This window comes from Bombus vancouverensis, chromosome 14 (genome assembly GCF_051014615.1).
Source record: "Bombus vancouverensis nearcticus chromosome 14, iyBomVanc1_principal, whole genome shotgun sequence".
Lineage (NCBI taxonomy): Eukaryota > Metazoa > Arthropoda > Insecta > Hymenoptera > Apidae > Bombus > Bombus vancouverensis.
In genome coordinates this window covers 6,286,407-6,307,813 of record NC_134924.1, presented here as the reverse complement: position 1 = coordinate 6,307,813, position 21,407 = coordinate 6,286,407, and the positions used below count along the sequence as shown (strand labels likewise).

At 42.6% G+C, this 21,407-nt stretch overlaps 1 protein-coding gene across 2 annotated transcripts in view; it reads left to right on the top strand.

Moving 5' to 3' along the window:
• The window catches only part of sima (HIF-1 transcription factor component sima), a 37,871-nt gene extending 16,880 nt beyond the window's left edge, over nt 1–20,991 (top strand). For both annotated transcript variants that reach the window (XM_033335622.2, XM_033335620.2), the window contains exons 8-14: nt 13,461–13,980; nt 14,711–14,954; nt 15,782–16,128; nt 16,394–16,635; nt 16,712–16,857; nt 16,983–17,497; nt 19,576–20,991. In XM_033335622.2, the coding sequence (XP_033191513.2) occupies nt 13,461–13,980; nt 14,711–14,954; nt 15,782–16,128; nt 16,394–16,635; nt 16,712–16,857; nt 16,983–17,497; nt 19,576–19,905 (2,344 nt within the window). In that variant the 3' untranslated portion in view covers nt 19,906–20,991. The remainder of the gene's footprint in view (nt 1–13,460; nt 13,981–14,710; nt 14,955–15,781; nt 16,129–16,393; nt 16,636–16,711; nt 16,858–16,982; nt 17,498–19,575) is intronic.
• Nucleotides 20,992–21,407: the final 416 nt, after the last annotated feature.

The following is a 21,407-nucleotide window of genomic DNA, read 5'->3' as shown; positions in this document are numbered from 1 at the left end:
GACAGGTAGTAGGGGTATCCTATTTTCGACAGAAAAAATCAGGAGTTAAGTAAACCTGGAGGAATAAAAAGAGAAGTTCCTTTGATATTAAAATCATGCGGAAAGAAGATCAAAGCTACTTTTTAATACTCGTCGAATTATAACGATCGTACGAATGATGCGTAGAATTTCATTTATCCAAACTCATAATGGGACAAACAGTTCGTACGTACTATGTGGAGTTCGATTTATAGAAACAAAATTTTAATCAGTACCCATCCAATTGAACTCCTGTTAGTCGCTTCTCGTTTATTCGAACGTGAAATTAGCGAGGAAAATTTATGAAGTTCGTTCGAATAATTTTTACCAAACTGCCACTTCTCTCCTTTCCTTCGTCGCCTCCTTCGATCTAAGGAAACTTGTACAATTGAATCGTCTTACGCGATCAGCACTAATTCTAACAAACGCGATAACCACGCTGCAACTGCGATAGGAACCCATGCGAATTAAACCATTGACAATCTCCGAGTCGATCGGAAGAGACGTAAGAACGGTCGAAGAGAATCCTTGTGTTCGAAAGAAAGATAGACGGAAGAAGAAAGAGAGAAGAACGTCGCGGAAGCCGATGACGCGAGCGATCAGCAAGCGAGATTTCCTCGGATTAGCGTCTCGTGACACACATTTTAGAGCGTCGTCGGCGAGTAGTGACGGATTACGTGCGTACCACCACCGAGAAGAAGAAGAAGGGGGCATTTGTGTGCACAAGAGTAACAATTAGATCGCAACAAATCGAACGATCCTGTTGTTGGCTGACAGAAGGAGGGGAAACGTATTGGAACGATTTGAGAGTTGGCGCGACACTCACCGTCAGTGATCCTCGGATTTGCTCGTGTATCGCGATCTCGATAGATCGCTGCATCCTTCGGAGAATCGCAGTTACTGTTCGCGCAATTGTCGCGCTTCGTCACTTCGAGTTTGTCACGGTAAAGCACACGTGCCCGTGTAGTCTGTCCCGATTCTTGATAGTAGTACGATCGATGGAATGTTTGGACGCGAAGTTTTGTGGAAGGTTCGAGTTAATAGAAATGAAATTCAATCGAATTAAACATGCAAAAGCTGGCTGGACGTTGATAAAACGGTGCTGGAAGTGTGTGCGTATATCTGTATAGGAAAACAGCGATAGCGAGGGGAAAAGTTAAATCTTTAAAAAGAGGCGTGAGAAGGCGATTCGATTGATAGGTGGATCGAGAGCAAGGCCAAAGCACACCGAAATAAATTAACGCTAGCTATAAAGGGCTATTAATATTTGCCCAATTCGCCACTCGAATTTAATCCTACAACGACGAAAGTAAATGTATTCACGTATGGATTGGAAAACCAGGATCGTCGACAAATGGATATAAATTGCAGCAAGATCGTGAATTATTTTGAATTGATTTAGGTCGTCGTAAACGATGTCGAAACCATATCAACGTTTCGTGATCTAGTTCGCTAGCGAATTCTGTTTCGTCTACGTTACATTATGATTGTATAAATGGCGAATACGAAGGAAGAGGAATTCATCTTCTTTCGAAAGATCCTTTTTTTCTTTTCGTTTCTTCTACGGACGAATCCTTTTCGAAGGAGGATGAAATAGTGTTTGTACAACCTCTGCCGCGGTATTATAACCCGCGGTATTATAAAACGTTGAAGCTAAATAGCTTTCGGGGGAGACCGCGGCACACATTTAAGGTTCGGAACGATGTACGTTATCGTTCGGTTTCCAACACATTACGCAATACGCATCACTGGCACCGCTAAATATTTTTAACTTAAATATGCCCACACAGTGCACAGCCCAGTCGAGCTTCCAGCAATTTTATAGCCCGCATGAAACTTAATAATTTATTATCGGGTTCGAGGGGACCGCTCTTCAATCTGCTGCCGTTATATATCGTGTTATAGGTTTCGAGAAACTCGCTGATACTTTGCACAAACGTTATTTTATTTTCTAGCTATATATTCGCTAGAAAATAGAAAAACGATGGAAGATTTTAGTCTATTCTTAACTCGTACGTAGAACGACCGATAACAGGCTACTTTCTGTTATACACAGATTTAACGTCACACGACCGGATATGCTTAAAACGTCGCGTCAATTATTTTTCTTTCCTTATCGAATTTTGGCGGATCGTGAGATTTTATTCCTGTTGACGTTGTCTCTGATGCACCGTTTCAGTTTCTATCACGATACGATTATCGTGTCGTATGCTTCCGCGCAGTCTAAAATAAGTTGGTCCATTGTGACTGGTACGTTGCATTCTTCACATAGGGGAGATCGGTCCTTTGTTAATAGACGCAAGTGGAAAATTTTCGTGTGGTCTATTCGGGCGCGAGTAATAGAAACTTGGTCTCTTCGGGTAGCAAGGGAATTGTATCGTTATTATTATACAAAAATCTTATATTTAAAGAAAATTAGTATAAAAAAAGGGGTAACTTTTCCAACACTTTCCAGCTTTATTAGTTACAGAGCATTCGTAAATCCCATCAGTTCGATTTTATTTGTAACACGAGATATTACTATACTTTCCCTGTTTTGGCACGAAGGAATTACAAACGAAACAAGGAGGCGTCCTTCGCGAGCTTTTTCACGAGCTTCTTCGCGAGCTTTTTCGCGAGCCAGCCAGCGTTGTTTAGATCGAACCGCGAGGAACTTGCCAAATTGGACGCCTATCGAAATCGCTTGGACATGGAACGCGGAGTTGTTGAAGAAAATACGGTGCAACAACACGGCGTGTTGCGTGACGGGATCGCGTTAATGATCGCGCGTGGATCGTCGCGCGTGTTTCAGGTATTCGCGATGGAAGCCGCGTGTCGGCCACGAGAGTTGGCGCGCAAGTTCGACGTCCTCGATTAAAGCGTTTCTACGCCGGCTGGATATTTTTAAGTTCGTCCACGATAACCGCGATATACGAGACGTCGGTGCCAGTTTGAACACTATAAAGTTTTTTTCCAAAGAGATGCTCGCGAGAAACGGGTTAATGGGTTGCAAAATATACGAGCCTTTCAAAAGACGAACCAATCAACGTCACTTTTTATCAATTTCTCAATTTCATTACACCGACGCGCGATTGATATTCGACCTTTTGAAGCTACTCAAACTATTCGCGTACATCCCTCTCTGAGCGATGTTACGAACAATCGTAAATCGGAATCATAAATTTTAAAAGGACGATATGTACGGCCCTGTTACGTTTCTCTAATTAATTCTACCTTCTATCAGTTTCTCAATTTCATTGTCCAGTCACGCGATTCAAGCAGTAAAGTAACAAACCAGTCAATGATCTGACTCATCGAACGTTTATTTATCTCCACTTTTCAACAAGTGGAAGGTAAATTTCGACAGATAAATTTCCCTATTCTAAGCTGTGTAAACGAAAGAAAAAACGAGGTCCAAAATTCTTCTACCCGATATAGATATCGGCGCAGTCTCTTTTATCGAACTTGACACGGCAAATATATCCGAGAAAAAGTCGAGTTTCGGATATCTGTGCTTATGTGTGATTAAGTAACGCGCGATATACAAAGATAAATACCAAGGTATATACAGTAAAGATTGATGCAGGCTATGGTCGCCACGGTGGACACGTTTGTCGAGCACTTGCGTACATAGGACGAAATGAAGTTCTTGAAATTACAATTGGTACAAAGGAGGGAATTTTCTTTCTGTCAATAGATAGTAGGATACGAGGACGAAGACGCGGAAGACTGGCTCGTTTTTCTTGTTAGAATGGTGGGCTTTCCTTACCATCGACGTCGTAAACGACTATAAAAGGGGGGACCAGGCTTTTATCTCGATCCCCGGCTGGGATTAACTCGATCCCAGCGGACCGTACTTTCTTGCGTTCGGCTTTCCCACGAAAAAATCGACCGCGCGTACTTGCTCCGAGTCTCGCGACAAAAACACGGAAGAGGATCGCAGGCGAATAGTCCAGGATACGCGTGCGGAATATAGGTCAGAAAGGAGGTGGAAAGGATACAGACTCCGCTAACGCTACGTTAAAACTATCCACTTATACTGGGTTATATATAGCCAATTAGAATCGAAACAGTAGCGAGCGAGTATATAAATAGAGAAATGGTAAGCTCAACTAATTATACTACGAGAAGTTTTATCTTTACTTGGTTTCTGTAATATTGCACGTGCAAGTGCATTTCTTATTCTATCCCGAGACGATGTAAATAATTACCAACCGAATCTGGCGTACAAATTTTCTCTGTTTATACGTTTTTATAAAAGTTAATATTAACGCGAGCAAGAACGTTGGCACATCCTAGGAATCTGTAGAAACAAACAGTATCAGTCGATTTCAACTGATTTTGTAGTTGCAGTGACAATTGCCCATCCACCATATTCCGATGTTACGTAAAACGATACGTCAGGTACCTGTATGTCATTTGCATTTAACGACAGAATACTCGGTATTTCCCACAGATATACATAGCTCGATAACCGACCAGATAGCGTCCCATTCTGTAGCCAGTTAACCAAAACACCGTAATTCCTATTGAAATTCAAAGAACCGAAATCGAATCGAAAGGAGGTCGCAAAAGCTCGCCGTGACGCATGTGTAGTTCGAGGATGTGGAGCGATAAGAGCATCGAACCCACGTAAATTATCGCGGGAACGTAGGGAAAGGGGCACTGAGCATAGAGTATTTTCGTTTCGACCAGAAAGCGTTCTCCCCTGGCTACAGTTTTTTTTATTCGTTTTTCTAGATTGCCAACCCACGTATTTGTCACACATCTCTACCGACCAATTTATCTATTTCTTTTTCATCGTTCACGCATTTTTCCGTTGACCTATATCGCTTCGCTGTTTCTTCCTCTTGTCAGTTTAATAATAGTTTCTGCTATATATCAACCGTTCTTTATGAACTAATTATCGAGTAACAACACCGGCCAACGCTGTTCTTGTCACGTCCAGCTATCGAACTCTTCTTGCCAGTCGTCTCCACCTCTTCTCTTTTGCCACTGAAGATTTCGTAACGAGTAAAGGTTTATCTTCGACTGGTAGATAATCTGTCGCGAGCTTTACACTGCGTCGTGCCGCGACGCGGCGCGACGCCCGCGCTAGTGAATCGCCGTACCTCGTGCGCGAGAGAAAGCCTTCTTTTTCGCGGCAGTCGCTCGACCGCACGTCACCGTGTTTGATAGCGTATAGAGATCAGCAGTGTCTATAGATTCGATCAATATTGTCGGCGATCGCGCGGCTGGCAGTCCAATTCAGAAAACTTGTCGTTGCTTGTATCCAGTGAATATCGTCTTCGTTTGCTTGATCGTTGGAATTAAGAGTATTTCGTTGGAGTGCATTAAGCTATTGACTCGTTGATAAGAGTCGAGGTGCGCGGCCAGAAAATTGGAACGGAAGATCGGAGTGAAAAATTGGTGGATCTTGTAACAGTAAAACAATAGTTAGGTTTGTTTGATATTTTGTTGTTTCCTCTTTTCGAATCTGTTCTTTTTTTTCTCTCGCCAGTCGATCGTGCGATTCATCACGTAGTAATTTCCGGATGAATATATCGGAAATTCACGCGAAAATCACGCGATCGGCTTGTCATGAAATTCCACGATAAAACTAATCTGCGTTTCCGCAGCGTGACGCGTCAGACCTTTGTATTTTGTGGAATTTTAGTCCTACCGCGTAATAGTCGAATTCCAAAACGTTGTTCACGTAACTGCCTTCTTTTTTATTCTCAAAACGTTTTCGTTTAACGTCATCTCTTACGTTACTGGTAACTCAACTTCTTACGACATTCGTAACTATGAATATTCAAAGAATCGCCGATAATGTACGCGCATTCTACATTGGCCTTCCGAGCTGCACATCTCGGCAAATTTTTTCCGTTAATCCGGAAGAGTTGATTTAGGGGCAAAAATCATCGTACAGACAATCTCGGATACTCGAAGCAACTAATTTATTTATTGGAGGAACGAACGGAAAACGACATTAAAATGCATCGAGTAAATACGTCAAGGGAATGTCTCTCGAGCGAAATTCATTTTTCCAACATTAAAAAATACCGCAAGCTCCAGCGAAACATCAAAAAGCTGTTGTGTACGATGTTTTATTTCAATTTCTCGGCGAACATTTTCCTACAACACGCAGGATCTCTTCCTTCTGCTAAAACGAAACCGGGATTGGAATATAAAAGTTGGAATATTAAAAATTAAAAATTAGAAATCGCCGGCAAGCTTTAATTCGTCGTATACACTTCGCTCCGTATACGCGACATTTCGATTTTTCATAATTTTACCGGCCACTTCGAAAAGTTAGAGTACTCGTTAGAGTTCCTCTTTATCCAATCTATTCCTACCAATTTATCGATGTTCGTCGTAGTTCGTATAAATCGATCAGCGTAATTTACTCGTCTGCTTGTTATCGGTCAGTTATCGCGTACATCGTCGTACGATTGAAGCACGTTCGGATAGAAAGAGATAGATAACCGATCCAGTGACAAAGCGTGGTCGCGTGGAATTAGCTCGTGTATCGCCGGGTAACAGCCAGAACCGAACGATCGAAAGAGCGGAATCGCGATTTGCAAATCGAACGGGTGAATGAGGAACGGGTGACGCGAGGCTGACTCGCCGACGCACACGCTCGCGCGGCCGTTGCAGCAAATGCAGCAAGCGCGATCTTCCGAGCCAGTCTCGCCAGTGCGAGTGCAACGTTTCTGCTGTTAGTGTCAGTGCCAGTGCCAATCGGGCGTCGTTCGGACATTTGCCGGAACATTCGCGTCGGGAGATCGCGTGTTCGCCTCTGTCTCGCGCCGCATCCTCTTCTCTTCTCCCATTCGTCTCGTTTTCCTTTTCACTCGCTTCGACATCGCGGCCTTTTCGTTTCCGCTCTTGAAAGAGATGTTGGAACGTAACTCGGCGCTGAGAACTGGCGATTTGCAATTAAATCCGGCAAGTTGAAACTTCGCATGTAGATTCGGAAGATGTAGATTCGCAAAGATATCGTTCGCAAGCGAGTATACTGCAAGATCGTTAATTGCTGTGATACTTCCGATTCGATGAAGGGAAAGGAGCGCAAGTTGCAGTTAACAAGAGGATCCTCCCGTCTCATATAGATTTCTCCGAAGTTTACACACAAGGTATCGAAATTCCCGGAATCGCCAACAGGTTTCCGAGACCGAGGTACCGCTGTAAGCCGCGAAACGTCAGACCAACGTGACAAAGCGCAGCAACGGGCAATCGCTCGTTATTCGTCGCGATTCTTCGGTTTATTCATTTTTGTCCCGCGTTAAAACATCCGACGATAGGCGAGGGATAGCCGAGAGAGAGAGAATGATCTCTCGGATCGTACGATCGATCAATTTTCACAGGAAGGGTGGCTGATAGACGAGCGTTGATCGTGTTTCGGTTCGTTACATAACGAACCGCTATTCAAACGGCAAACCACTGGCAAACACACACGGGGCACGCAATTTCTTCCCGCTGTGTATCGGCCGCGAAACCGGACACTACACGTTTTTTTTTCTCCACCATGTAATATTACGTTTTTCCTCGCAACGTGAATAAACACGTTTACGTCGTCGTCCATAATCGTGACGATCTTCAGCTGTGGACGTCAAACGCGCACGGAGGCTCGTTCGTTGTATCCCAGCCAAAATCCTTGCCATCGCGTTGACGAGTTACGAACGTTATTTTCGCGCCTGGTGAACGGACGCGCGCGCCGTGTTTTCCGCCTCAAGGGCAGCCCTCGTTAGCGCCTTGGATCTTAGGAAGACACTTTGAATCCTCGCTGGTGATAGAGTGGATATTGGATGCTAATGGATAGCGAGTTTGATCGCAGCCAGTTCGTCTGAAAACAAAACGTCTTCTCCCGTTTGAGTGACAGAATCCTAACGTCTATCTCCACAACTCTAAATTCCTATAAACTCCAATACACACGCGTCTCTACGTTCTTGTGCTTCTAATGTCTAACAGCTGTATATTGTGTAATTCGTATCTCGACAAGATTCAAAGACAAGAATTTCGTTAGGACCCACTTTCACTCGTTCCCAGTATCTGCCTCGTTCTCCGGGCTTCTGATCTCGTCGCTTTGTTTGTCCAGCCACTCACTGAATCGTCCTATTGTTCTCTCGATCGACGTCAAAGCGAAGACAGAGCACGAATCCCTTTTCTTCGGGGCGAGAAGCGCGAACGAGGCAAAGGCCGCGAAGCAGAACGCGTGCTGAGTTCGATTCGTGCCAAAATCATTGGCAAAGCAAAGCCCTCCTCTCTTTCTCGCTCTCTGTTCGCTTCTTGCTTGCCCCCCTTCGAGACACACATCGCGAAGAGAAACGAACAGCAGTCGAGGGAAAGAGCGATTGACGCGTGGGCGACAAATTTTCCGCGCGGGGATGAGGATGGTTGACGTACAGGAGGAATAGAAAAACAGCAGGGGGCCATGGGTATACCAGATGGAAACCGAAGAGAAGAGGGGACTGATCCCACGTGCTCGATTGCACAAGTAACCGGGCGGTCGGCCGTCACTCTATTTTTAACAATACCGGCCGCATATTTAACTTGCACCTAACTCAACCTAATCGCTCTTTCTCTCTCTGTGCGTCTCTTTCTCTCCTAAATTCCCTATCGTTTCGTCGCACGGTTCACATGACCGTTCGTCGTTTTCTCCGCCTAAACGTTCAAACCCGCGGATTCTTGTCGTCACTTCCCCTGTCAAAGAGATGGGGCATAAATTTGGGGCATTGCCTAGGTGGTAGTGAGCCGACGTGTATCGTGTATGTAAACTAGCGTCATCGAGCACAAAATTATAAAGTTTCGCTACCATTGAGAATAACGTACGGTGCATACAGAAAGTGCGTCTATTCTATATCGAATAATTAGGTTCGAGATTACGAAATATCGTTTAGTAGTTTAGTTTCGTACGAGTGCGCGAACGTTTAATGGTATGAAAGTGAAGGCCGACAAATGCTTCCTTAGAATTTAAGGATATGTAGGTAGAGAATACAATCTTTACAACGTATATTGTTACAAATTATTTCGTTATATGTGATTATTACAAATCAGACCGGTGGGGAATCGCTCTGGTACGTCCATCTCTCTCTCACATCGAAATTTTTAAACGAGAGTCAATTAGGCGTCGGAGATGGATGAGCTCTATGGATAATAATCTACAGAAAACCGTGGCAATGTTCGACGCGAGTAAAACAAATGCCGAGAAAAAAGAACTCGGCAGTTTCGAATTCGCGGGTCGAACACCTTGTCGCGAAGTGATATCATCGTGTACGAGGTCGCGCCGTTTATTTTCCTACTTGAGCGGCTCGGCAGAATTCATCTCGCTCGCCAAACTCGAAACAGTCGAAGACGAACGAACCGTGGCCAACTAAAAATAAGCCCCGCTCGAAGCCGCATTTTTTATCGTGCAACGCGCCGTTATGCAAGTGAATTCGCGGGCCCGCGATCGGTCGGAACGGCTCACGAAATCCTACGCTCCGAAACCTCGCCGCGCCCACCGGTTCGAGTTCATTAAGCTTGTTCGCTCTACGATAACCAAACGACCCAAAGATCCCGGGATTTCGTGAATTTTTTTTTTTTAATCTCGAGATTACTCTGTTAACCAGGTCATTTTTTAATCACAGCTCTCGTAATCATCGAATACTTTAGAGATTAAAGTGAACATAGCAGTTAATAGAGACAAATTATATTTCATATTGGAAACGATTTAAGTATTCGTCAATATAAATTACGATATAACGTACACTGTGGGTCATTTTTACCGAATAATATTCTCGTCGTTACAAAGCTTCAGAAATTTCAGGAAAATACGAAAGAACGATCATCGATGTATGTGACTCTCCGTTTTATTTTTTTTTTCTCTTGACACATTAAAAGATCGTTTTCTCGTAATAAAGAGGGTAATAGAAAATGTCGGAAAGTAGAAGAAATTTCTCTACGGAGAAATTATTATTTCTTTGAGGATCCTAGTTGCGAGCTATGTATCTCGTTCTTCTCCGTTAACAGGTTGACAAAGGCGGGAAATTCAAATTGTCAAAGGAGAAGAACTCGAATGGATAGTCACGCGACTCTTTATCTTTATTTCCATCGCTTCTGTATTTATGAAAGAAGCCACGTTCTTCGCTTACAAGCGTAGGTATTCCCGTTGAGATTCTCTCGCGTGATTTGCACGCAACCACGAGGCGACTGCGACGACGCTCCTGCCGTTCCACGTTTGGGGTCCCGCTGGTCAATTTGCGACAATTACCGAGCCGTTGTGACTGGTTAAAGTTAGTTAGTGCTCGACTCGGCCTATACTGTTGTATACGGTAACGCAGCGTCAGACGTCTCACCGTTTCCCCTTCAAACCCTCTGTCGCTCTCTCTTCTTCTCGTGGCATTTAATTCATTAAGGAACAACGTTGCATTAACGCAACATTTCGTTCGCAGCTTTTTCCTTTTAGTCGCTCTATGTCATCAAATTCTTTCCTTCGACGTTCTGGATATAAAAAGGAATTGCAAAGGTCCGATATATATATTTCTATACAAGTCACTTTATTTTCATCGTTCGATCGTCAGCGGTGAAATTTGGATGTCCAATTTGAAAGTTCGCAACAAGTGTGCACTGTTTTAGTACAGTGTTTCGTTGCGCTTAGTCGTCGATCCAGACAGCGTGAAGTTTCCAATATTATAAAAAGAAATACAGACAATGTAAATTATAGTTATCGTCCCGCGTACGCTACATAAGTTTCTCGCAGAAGCTTAAAGGAGCTTTCCTTCGATCTATGAGACAGCTTGTACGTCGTACGAACAGCTCGACTTCTTCAAGTCTCATGAAACAGTAGACCGTAGGCGAAAGAAGGAAATACGGCGAAGCGAGGAAAGAAGTACGAGGCGAAGCGTTGGAAATCTCCTTTCACAATCACAATTCAAAATTTCGTTATGTAAATTATAACTCGTAATCATAATCAAGTTACATAAATTGACGGAAAACAACAAATTGCGCATGTAGCGTTATGTCGATGCAACGTTGATTCTTAATAGGTTAATGAGTTAATCCTTGAATCGTGGCGTGCCCTAAGGAGGTATCCGCTATGTGTAGTTCTGTTATCAGCGAATTTAGCATCGAGATTAGAAGTTCTATATCTGTCTTTCGTTTTAAATTTCTGTAACTTATCTACGCAATTATAAAAAACGATTTCGAATTTTTCGTTTCCGTAGTCGAAAATCCGCGGCTAACGAGTTCTTCTCTACTCTTTCCTTTCTTTTTTCTTTCCCCCCCCCCCTTTTTTTTTTCGTCCGTGAAAATTGACGGCTCACACGCGCTCGATCACGCTCGTCGTCGAATCGGCTGCTAGCGCTAGCAGCCTTAACCTTCGCGATAACCTACATCGAGAGCAGAGAGGCGAGAAAGCCACGGCTCCTCGCCAGAGATCGGCGTGTAGTCGCTTTTCTACGATGTCCCTGACGCATTTTGGCCGATCGAGGTGTCACTGTGGCATTAGAATCGCTTGACACCTCCTCTATCGTACTGATCCGTTTTCCAACGAACCAAGCTTATTTCGCTCGCGGGAGAACGATTTGCAAGAATTTAACGGCGCGATCGAGTTTCATAATGATTACAATGTGCAAGCTTTATCTTATTTTCGACACATAGTTTTGTCATATCCGATTGGACGATTCTTGTCTTTATCTCGAGGTCGTGAAACCTACTACAGATATTCGAACGTTCCGAGATAGGAGAAAACGACGAAGATCGAATTTGCATCTTCTCGTACAATTAATTATAGATATAGGTATAGATGTACATTTCCCAAAGGTTGTTCGTCGCTTCGAGTAATTATTAGGTCGATAATATACGAGCCACTCGGACGTCAAACTGACGAGCAACTCCATCGAGGTTAGTTATATTTGGCTCTCGAAGAATTAAACATCGGTCGTAACTTCTCGATTCTAAAATCGCAAGAAACTTTTAAAGAACGAACCTGGTTAGTTCGACTTCCCAGTTCGACTTCCCAGTGTGGCTCCTATATTTGTTTCGTATTCTCTGTTTGTAAATAGGACGAAAATAGGACGGATATATAAGACAACCTAATAAAATCATTCCCACTTATATAAATATGAAAAACAAACTGGCGGGCGCAAGAAAATTGCCAAGACGACACTCGAGTCTCCTCCGTAAGATCAACGAGTTACGAGGACAAAATTATCCCAAAGTCTGTTCGTCTTTTCACGTGCGGCGATTAAAATTCGTCGGAAACGAAAGCACTTTGGTAAGAACGGTATCTAGAGATCGGTTTTGGCAGGCGTCTTGTGTTCAAGTCGTCACACGATTTCTAAAGCCATAAAATCTGGCCGTGGTAATGGCAAACTCGAGGATCGACCTCGAGTCAACTGCTGCCATTCGCCTGCATCTACACGAAAAGAAGAAGTACACATTCATTGAGCTTCGGCCCGATCGGTTGGTTGGTTCCATGTTGGTTCGAAGGAATTCGCTTCGTTCCAGCACGCGTTCGCAGCTTCCCGGCCCATCAAACGGTAATTGTTATGCAAGGGGGGCTCGCGAGCTAAAAACCGTGGCCATGTGCTTCGCTCTCTCGCGTACGAGGGTCAGGACCCGAACGAACGAACGAACCGGAGTACACGAGGGGGGAACACGAGCGGTGCGCCCGTTCGAACGTCTAACTAGGCCGTCGAAGACGGCTAGTACCATCTCAGTTGATCATCCAACCTATTCGCGTTCGAATAGCATAAGCCGGTCGTTCTTTGGTACGTTTCACATTTCCCTCGATACTCTGGTAAACGTGGTTCTTGGTCACCGTGATTGGGAGTTTTCGCGGATTTTGATCTTTCGTCGACCGATCTTTCTTTCTCGATCGCTGAGGAGTGGCAGTGGTACGTACTTTACTTTATCGCGCAACGTTTCGTACGAGTTAACTCTCGGCAGAGGGTGGATAATTTGTTGTTACGAGCGTAGAATGTACGGACCTGCCGGTATATTTGAGTCTCTGGGAAATATTCGTCGATTTTTCAATTCCATTACACAAGTACGCGATTAATGGTCGATTCTTAAGCGACGAGTGACTCGCTTCCGTAGGATCGTTTATCGCAGAAAGCTGGCATAAACGAGAGTGAATTTCGCTTTGTATTCCTGAAGCGCTATCTAAGGGAATTTTCACTGCGGCAAGTAAGAGAATATAATACAACAAACGAAGGCTGTTATGTAATTACGTAATATCAGTTGAAGTCCCTTAGAACGCCGGTTCAGAATAGAATATGAACTTGCGAGCCAGTCTGACCGGGTGAAATTTGGAAAATAAGAAACGCCAGACATAATATCGCTGTATGAACCGAAATTCACTCAGACTTCGTGCAACAGTTAGCTATTAGAAAACGCAGGTTTATTAAATGAATCGAGAGAGAAAGTGGTCGGTCACACGTAGAAACAGGATCGTCGATGGCGCGGCAGTTTCCACCAGGTAGGATTTCTGCTTTCAGCGGCGTGGAACGCGAGGATGAGGTGTACAGCGCGCGGCAGCTCGCAGCACGTGACAGCGAGGAGGCCGTGAAGCCGGAGGAGAAACCGGCTGCCACGAGCGACGTTGTCCAACTTCCACCTCTTCAAGCTACCACGAAGCTTCGTGTTCGAGTGCAAGTGAACAGCAAGAAGCTCGAGGATACAGCGCTCGAGGGGAACCAGCAACAATTATCGTTACCTGCTACAAAATCGAAACCAGCGACTACCGGCTCTTCCAATCGCGCGAAACCGTTGACAGTGACCAGTTCGATCTTCCGCGCGGCGAACAACAAAGCGAAGAAGGAGCCTGTTCAACTTCAGGACGGCTCGCGGAAGGATAACACCTTCCCGAGACCGGTCCAGTCTACAGAGAAATCGTTCGTCGGTGTACAGGCTTTGAAAGAATCGCTGGAAGAGTCGCTGAAGGAGAACAACGGGCCAAAACGGAAGCAACGGTGCCGCCAGCAATCTGCTGCTAGCCGCGCTCCGTTCGTGTTCCAGGTATGATACGAGGAAGGAGAATATAGCGAGGCTGTAAAACAGTTAAATTTCGGTAGGATTGGTAGTCGAAGAGGCTTGCAGTGATAAACAGGCAGAGTTCTAATATACGAGGCTTTTAGAACGACTAACTTGTCGCCACTTTCTTGTTTCTTAGTTTCTTTATTTTGTTGCTCGGGTTTATCGTAGGATTAGCGTACAACTTTAAAAAAAGAAACGATTTACTTCTGTAGATTTATTGCAAAGATATAACGTATAAGTTATAGTAAATTCCAAGGTAAACTTAAGAGAAACAGAGGATCGAATGATATCTCTTTTATTTGATTTTTAATTCTGCAGTTGATCAATGTGGCGTCAGAGTGGCTCATTTATTGGGTCGCTCCATTAGGTCTTCAGACAATAGAAATTGTTACTATAAGGAGTTTTATAAAATTGCACGTATCTTATGAAACAGCAATATGGTTTAGTTTTGATCGATTTGCAGTTGATTTTTATTTGGTTTATCCGCGTTACTAGAAATTATCTTTATCCTTGCGAATAGATAACATCTTGTATTAATTGATCGTTAATTGCTCATTGACTCATTGGCCATCCAAAGCTGTGAACGATAGCCACTGATCAATTTCACGACCTCGCTATATTCTTCAAGTATACGTTTTGTAGAGAGGGGAGTGTGTTCACTTTGAGAAAGAAAGTGAAAAGAATTTTGGCGTTGATGGAAATGATCTTCTAGGGCAAACCCGCGGTGGAATACGATCCGGAGACAACGGTTCGTCAGGACAGGCCACACGTCGTTACCAGACACCTGTTCGCTTCTATTGCGACGCAACAACAACAACAACAACAACAACAACAGCAAGACCAGATCACCTGCAGACCACCGCCACAGACAGCGACAGCGAGTATCTTCGCTCCTCGTACCGAGGACATGAACAAAGGCTTCTTGACTTTCAGCGAGGATCATCCAGGCCTTACGAGTGGGTGTCATTCATCTCTTCCTTCGTATTGTTTCGCAACGAGTCTTGTTTTTCCTCGTCTTGTATCTTTACGTTTCACTCGTTTGCCTATCTCTTTAAACTCGTTGCTATTCGCGCAATAATCGAGAGATAAATGTCGTAACACGCGACTTCGGTCGATAACGATGAAGAGTATGAAAAGAGAAAGAGAGAGAGAGAGAGAGAAAATAATAATTAGGTGAGGGAGAAGTACTCGTTATACAAGAAAAACTTCGTAGGTAGACAGTAAATCTTGCCTATCACACGAGATACGATATTGCGAACATTTAGGATCAAATGACGAGCACATGGAAACAGCATGATAAGATTATATTTGTTAATTTTTCCACTTTTATATAGCGACTAAGATTTCAATATTACTTAGTCGAAGAGAAAAACGATTTGCTGTGTAAAGAGATATATTATCTTTTAGAATTAGATAATAAATGTAAGAAGTTTCTCTCTTAAAAGCAACAAAGTAGCTAACGTTATATGACGTTCGACAATCAATTTTTCTTCAATGTTCAAGAATAGATAGATAGGTACGTAGACAGATATACAGAAGAATAGACACGAGCACGTTTAATTCTGAAAGCAATTGAAACGACAGATTAGATAATATGCAATTGATGACAATACATAAACTTAACTTAAAAATTGCTTTTTTTGTAAAATACAGAAGATACGTCTTATTGTGTATGTTCCCTTCAATTTTCGCTTAGAATAACCCATATTTGTTATAATGCGGAAGTAAACAACGGTCGGTGTACCCTTGAAGGTATTTGAATTTCATCTATGGAATGTTACAGTGCTGAAGGACGAACCGGAGGATCTAACACATCTGGCGCCTACACCTGGCGACGTATGCGTCCCCCTCGAAGACACGCCTTTCCTTACGGACATGCTCGACGAGTTTATTCTTGGCAGCGACAACTATTGTCCCCTACTGAGCCCCGATGGAACCCTAGCACCTGAATTACGCTCCACAGATTTCACTGACTCTCTCAAAGATGCCGAGTTGGGAGACACCTCGAGGAGCAAGGATCTAGGGGAGTCTCTGGCCGATAGCGATCCGTTCATGTACGGAGATTCACCGAGCAGTCCATGTAGCATCGATCCCAGCGCGGTTTCACCGCCGCTCACCAAGTACCGTCAAGTGAGCCGATTTTCTCGATTCCTTCACACACTTGCAGACATTACACAAATATTCTCAGATCTTCTCAAATATACTATGAATATTCCCAAATATTTTCAACCACTTGCAAATATTTCCAAGTATTCGTAAATATTTTCAAGTATTTCCAAGTATTTCCATACAACGTTTCCAAGTGTTTCCAAGCGTTGCCAAATATTTCCAAGTACTTCTAAATATCGTAATTGTAGTAAAACATTGCTTAATCCCGTTGCGTATTATATTTCAGAGTCCAGAACGAAGTATAGATTCGTTGGGTAGCCCGACAGGAGGTAGCGGTGCGGACGGTTTATCGGAGGACGAGATGTTAATGTTAGGCCTGAACGATAGTATAGGCGACGACGAGTTGGAATTTAGAGCACCTTATATCCCAATGTCGGATCAGGATGAGGCTCTGGATTTGCTTATAAGCAATGATATGGTTATGTGGAGTCCGCCACAGACGACAGATCACAAAAGTTGTCTAAAATGGTACGAAATGACGGGACGAAAATTATAATTACGAGAACCAGCACGAGAACCGTGAATCTTTATGTATTGTTTACAGGACGTTAACGGAAAAGGAGCAACGAACGACAGATTCTAGTTTAGCGCAATTATTGAAAATGGATCAGGTCGTCTCCAGAAAATACAACGACCATGGAGGAGGTTTGGTGAATCCAGTACAAGTTCTCGGTCAGATCCCTAGGAAGAGTAAGTCCCTTCTTCTATCTACTAGTACAACTCTACCAATAACAAGTATATGAAACTATTAAGTGTTTTCTATCTGGATGACTTAAGGCTTCGTCGAGAGATTGATTATTATTATCCTGTCTCAGATATAAATCTAGATAACTGCCATTGGTCCTCCAAAATGGACAGACCAACGAAGCGTATTCACACTGCCTCCGTAGACGCAGGGAACGACAATAAGCGCATCAGATGTGACGAATCCGCGAAATGTAGCGATCACCTTAGTCTAGAGGATCACCTGTTAACAAAGCAGCAGCCGTCTTCGAGAAAATCGTCGAACTTGGGCAACAGTCAACTGTTGCGTCGCCTGGTGTCTCAACAGAACGTTCTGCGGAATAATTTCGCAAACGAATCGTACGACAGTACGGTAAAAGGTCGACAGAGCGTTAATCGATTAGAAGGGAATCTGAATGCGGAGGATGGCGAAGGAGACAGTGGTGGCGGAGGTGGAGTTAACGATGGCGGAGGAAGAAAAGTCGAAACGAACGAAGGAAGGTGTCGTCGAAGCGGCGTAGAAAACGGCGACGCGATCAGTCAGGTCTCTCAGCGGAATCCGGCGTGCAACAGCGTGCTAATGAATCTCCTGGTATCCGGCTGCGACGTGAGTGCGGGATACGTTTGTTTCGCGAAACCGAAGTCCTCCAAAAGCATAGCGAGCACGTGAAGCAGGCGACTGTTCGAACTCGCGATCGTTTTACGATATGTCTTCTGCCTGGAACGTTGGGTCTTTCATAGGTCGTGAGCCGCGTTCTCAGCGTCTCAGCTATCATTGCCGAGTTAGTTCCAGTACATGAACATCAACGAAACATCGCGTCGCGATGGGTCGACCGTCCACCGATCTTACGAACGCTTCCTACGTTTGATCGTCGATCGATTCTTTTTATCTTTCTTTCTTTTTTTTTTTTTTAACTCTCGACAGCGTTTCGCGACAGTCTGAGACAGTTAGACGCGATATTTTCCGAGGCTGGGCCGATCAACCGATAAAGGATTAACGCGAAGAGTTAGTTGGCAGTTCACCAGACGATGCTTCCGAACTTCGTGTAATTTTTCCCGCGATGCGGACAACGATGGATTTACAAGTTTCCTAGGAAAGTTATTATCGCGATACTCGATTCGGTACTCGCAAATATGATCGCCGAGAGAGTGAGAGAGAGAGAGAGAAAGGCAGAAAGGAAGATCGAGTGAACGAGGGGTCTTAAGAGAGAAAGATAAAGAGGGAGAATATTTAGAGAGTCGAGATGACGAAAGTACAAAATATTCAGGACGATGTTGATAGAGTACAGAGCACGCGCGCGTCTCCCGTGTCTTCGAAGGATACACGGGGGATCTGTTAGGCGAGACGAGAGATGTAACTTCGCTCGGCCGTAGTTCGTTTAACCGTGTCGCTGTTTAACGTCACGTTATGTATTCTACTTCAAAGTATATAAAATTGTTGATTGAAGATTGTCCAAATACATTGAACATTGAACATCGAATCATCTGAACTGCTGCGTTTCGTTTCCTCCTTTCTCATCCTTCCGCTCCAATCGCCTTCCATCGTAGTCTTGATATTAATGCTACGTCCACGTGCTGAGTATACCAAGCGACGTTTCAACGAACGATGCTTTTGCTTTTGAACGATGTATCATGAACAACATCGAAGAAACAATCGAACATTACCGATAATGCTGATTATTCTACCTTTTTTTACATCTGTCGGTAGTGACGAGATTATTTTCAAAGATATTGCATCGATTGCTTTGCGTAATTTGAAAAAGCGAATAACGTTTAACATACATGATAAAATATAATTTCGTCGCGTATGAAATTTCTTGGAATTTATGAGAAAAATTTATGCGTTTCACATTTCATTTATCAATATATCAATCATTGTTTTTACAATTTAAAAAAGATGCTAGTCGATTAGAAATGTGTTGTTTAGATCAGGATCTGTACCAAAGCTGACGAATCTGTATGTATTTTAAAACTTTGAAACGATCGTGTGAATGCAAGTAACAAGTACAGAAGTAACATTTTCTATTTGACTTCTTTCGTAGTTAGAAATGTTTCCCAATTTCCTAGTCTTTCATACGAAACGCAGCAACACGCTTTCGAGACCGTGACGCGTTGAAAAACATACAACATTGTGGAGACATGCTCATATTTGGAGGGCTGAGGTTTATTTTCAGAATAAATAAAAAGAGAATATTTGACGTTGAATCAGTAAGATGGAGTCAGGATTCGTGTTGATTCATATGTTAGCCTCATATCTTTATTCTGAATAAACTGCGAATTTTTACCCAAATTTATATTTTTAAGAACACGATATAATCTTCGCTATATATAGTTTATTACGTGCATTTTCCCGTCTTTGAAATCGTTCTTAAGTGCATAAAAGCCCGCACTTTGTCCATTAATATTTATCGTTTAATCACAAAATTTCAGTTAAAAGACATTAAAAATAAACTGCAGTAATTGCATTATTTCTTATCTCAAAGTTTCCATTCCTTATAAAAGCATATAATTATAGCTATCTGGTTAGTATACTGACTTCATCCTATCAGTTACGTAACGTGTTACAGTATATTACCCTCGCGGAGGGTTGATTAAAATATCAAGAGTCACGCGATATTTAACCACACACCCATCATACTCTAGAAATCTGTGAACGAAGCATAATGATTGGTATAAATTATTTAGGAAAACCTAATGGACTCGCGGAACGTGCCGTCCATATACCCTAAAAGCCTGATGTCTCCACTGTCTGTGAACCTGGAGAACCACCAAATGGTGCCTCAATGTCCGGATTCCAGAGGGTCTAGCGTATCCTTCGACCAGCTGAGCCCCGCTGCGAGAAAGCAACTATCCAACAATACATTTATAACTGGAGGAGGATCAATCGAGTCGTCGCCATCCTCACCGATGATGCCATTCGATAATTTTGATTATGATACGAGTATGTCGGCTAGTGGTTTGCTTCAAGTGGAACCGGACCTATTTGGAAGTCTACTGAATCGGAATCTCGTTTAAGCAGTCGTGTTTAATCCGAATACAAGCCGACTCCGCAATCGAGTTGATCGGATTTCGTGGGGATTAAAAAGGAGAGGATTAAAAAAAAAAAAAAAGAAGAAATGCAGTATCTAGAGCGAGATAATGGAAGATCAGTTTGTTACGGGGCAATGAAATGCTAAAGCGACGCAGTTGCAGATGATTCAGGGTGTTTATCTTGCACGATTTGATAGCGCGTATCGTGCAAATATATCAATATTTTTTCATTGGTAATTGTGCTATGTATAACGTGCCGTATGGATTCGTGATGATAGTTTTTCTCATATGAAAGTGCCAATGCATTTTTAGGACGTTAGCCGTTAAGTCTTGTAGTATAAAGGATAATGAGAGAACAGATCTACCTGTATGGTATAATATTGTTTTATGAATAAATCGAACGGGGATTCGGTTCGAATATAATAGAGCATAATTCTCTCTATATACAATGATTTTACCTCATTCAGACAAATATATTCGAGTCCACGAGTTTCGCTGTTCATTGATTTGAATTGTTGATAATTTGACGATGCATAGAAATTCGAGGCAAAAGAGAAGGCGACGGAGGACATTGTTAATTGAGAGAAAAAATATATGATATATATACGGTAAATACGATGAGGATGTGTGAATGTGGAACACATGCGGCACTCGTTTTCTATATTACAGCCGATTGATACGGCATTTATGGCGAGCTGATAGCGTTTATCGCGATCCTTGCCGTCGTTGTTACTGTTTTTTATAGTTTTTAACGAGGCCAACCCAAGAATCAGTTGTTATTACCATATTATCGTATTATCGTTCTGTGCACATGTATTAAGAAATATTATAAATTCTAAGATAGCATACATATATATATGTATATTTTTACTTATTCACTTATTGATTACAATCACTATAGTAATATCTAATTTTATTACTTTATTATCATCTCTGTATTTTTATTACCGTAACATCTATGGTTATTACTAATAATCCTATCTATATTACAGTGTTGATATAGATCAATATTATCATGAGAAAAAAAGTGTTATAAGTAAATAAATAAATAATCTTTCTAATATTTCACTATTTGTCTTATCTAACGTTGACTAATTCTAATACTCGAAAAAACAAAATGATTCATTGTCTAAAATATTTGAGCCTTTATAAGCCTCATTTAAGCCTTTATAACTATTATAAGCGAAGTTTCATCCCATACGACCTTTGGTTTAGTATTATCGTTCTGTAATAATACCGTCGTAATATCGTTAGTTGCGACAGCTGCAAACAATGATTTTTCTACTCTTCGTCCGATTTAATTCCGCTTGTTCAATTTCATTAGTTCCTTAATTTAAGAAAGATGCGCTGCTATGAATTTTCATGATAGCTTGCAACAGATAAAATGATGTGACGTGTGTCAAATTTTTAATCGAATATATCTTGAAATTATTAACAATCTATATGAAACTTGCAGTGCAAAGATAGCACCGAAAGAAATAGCATTA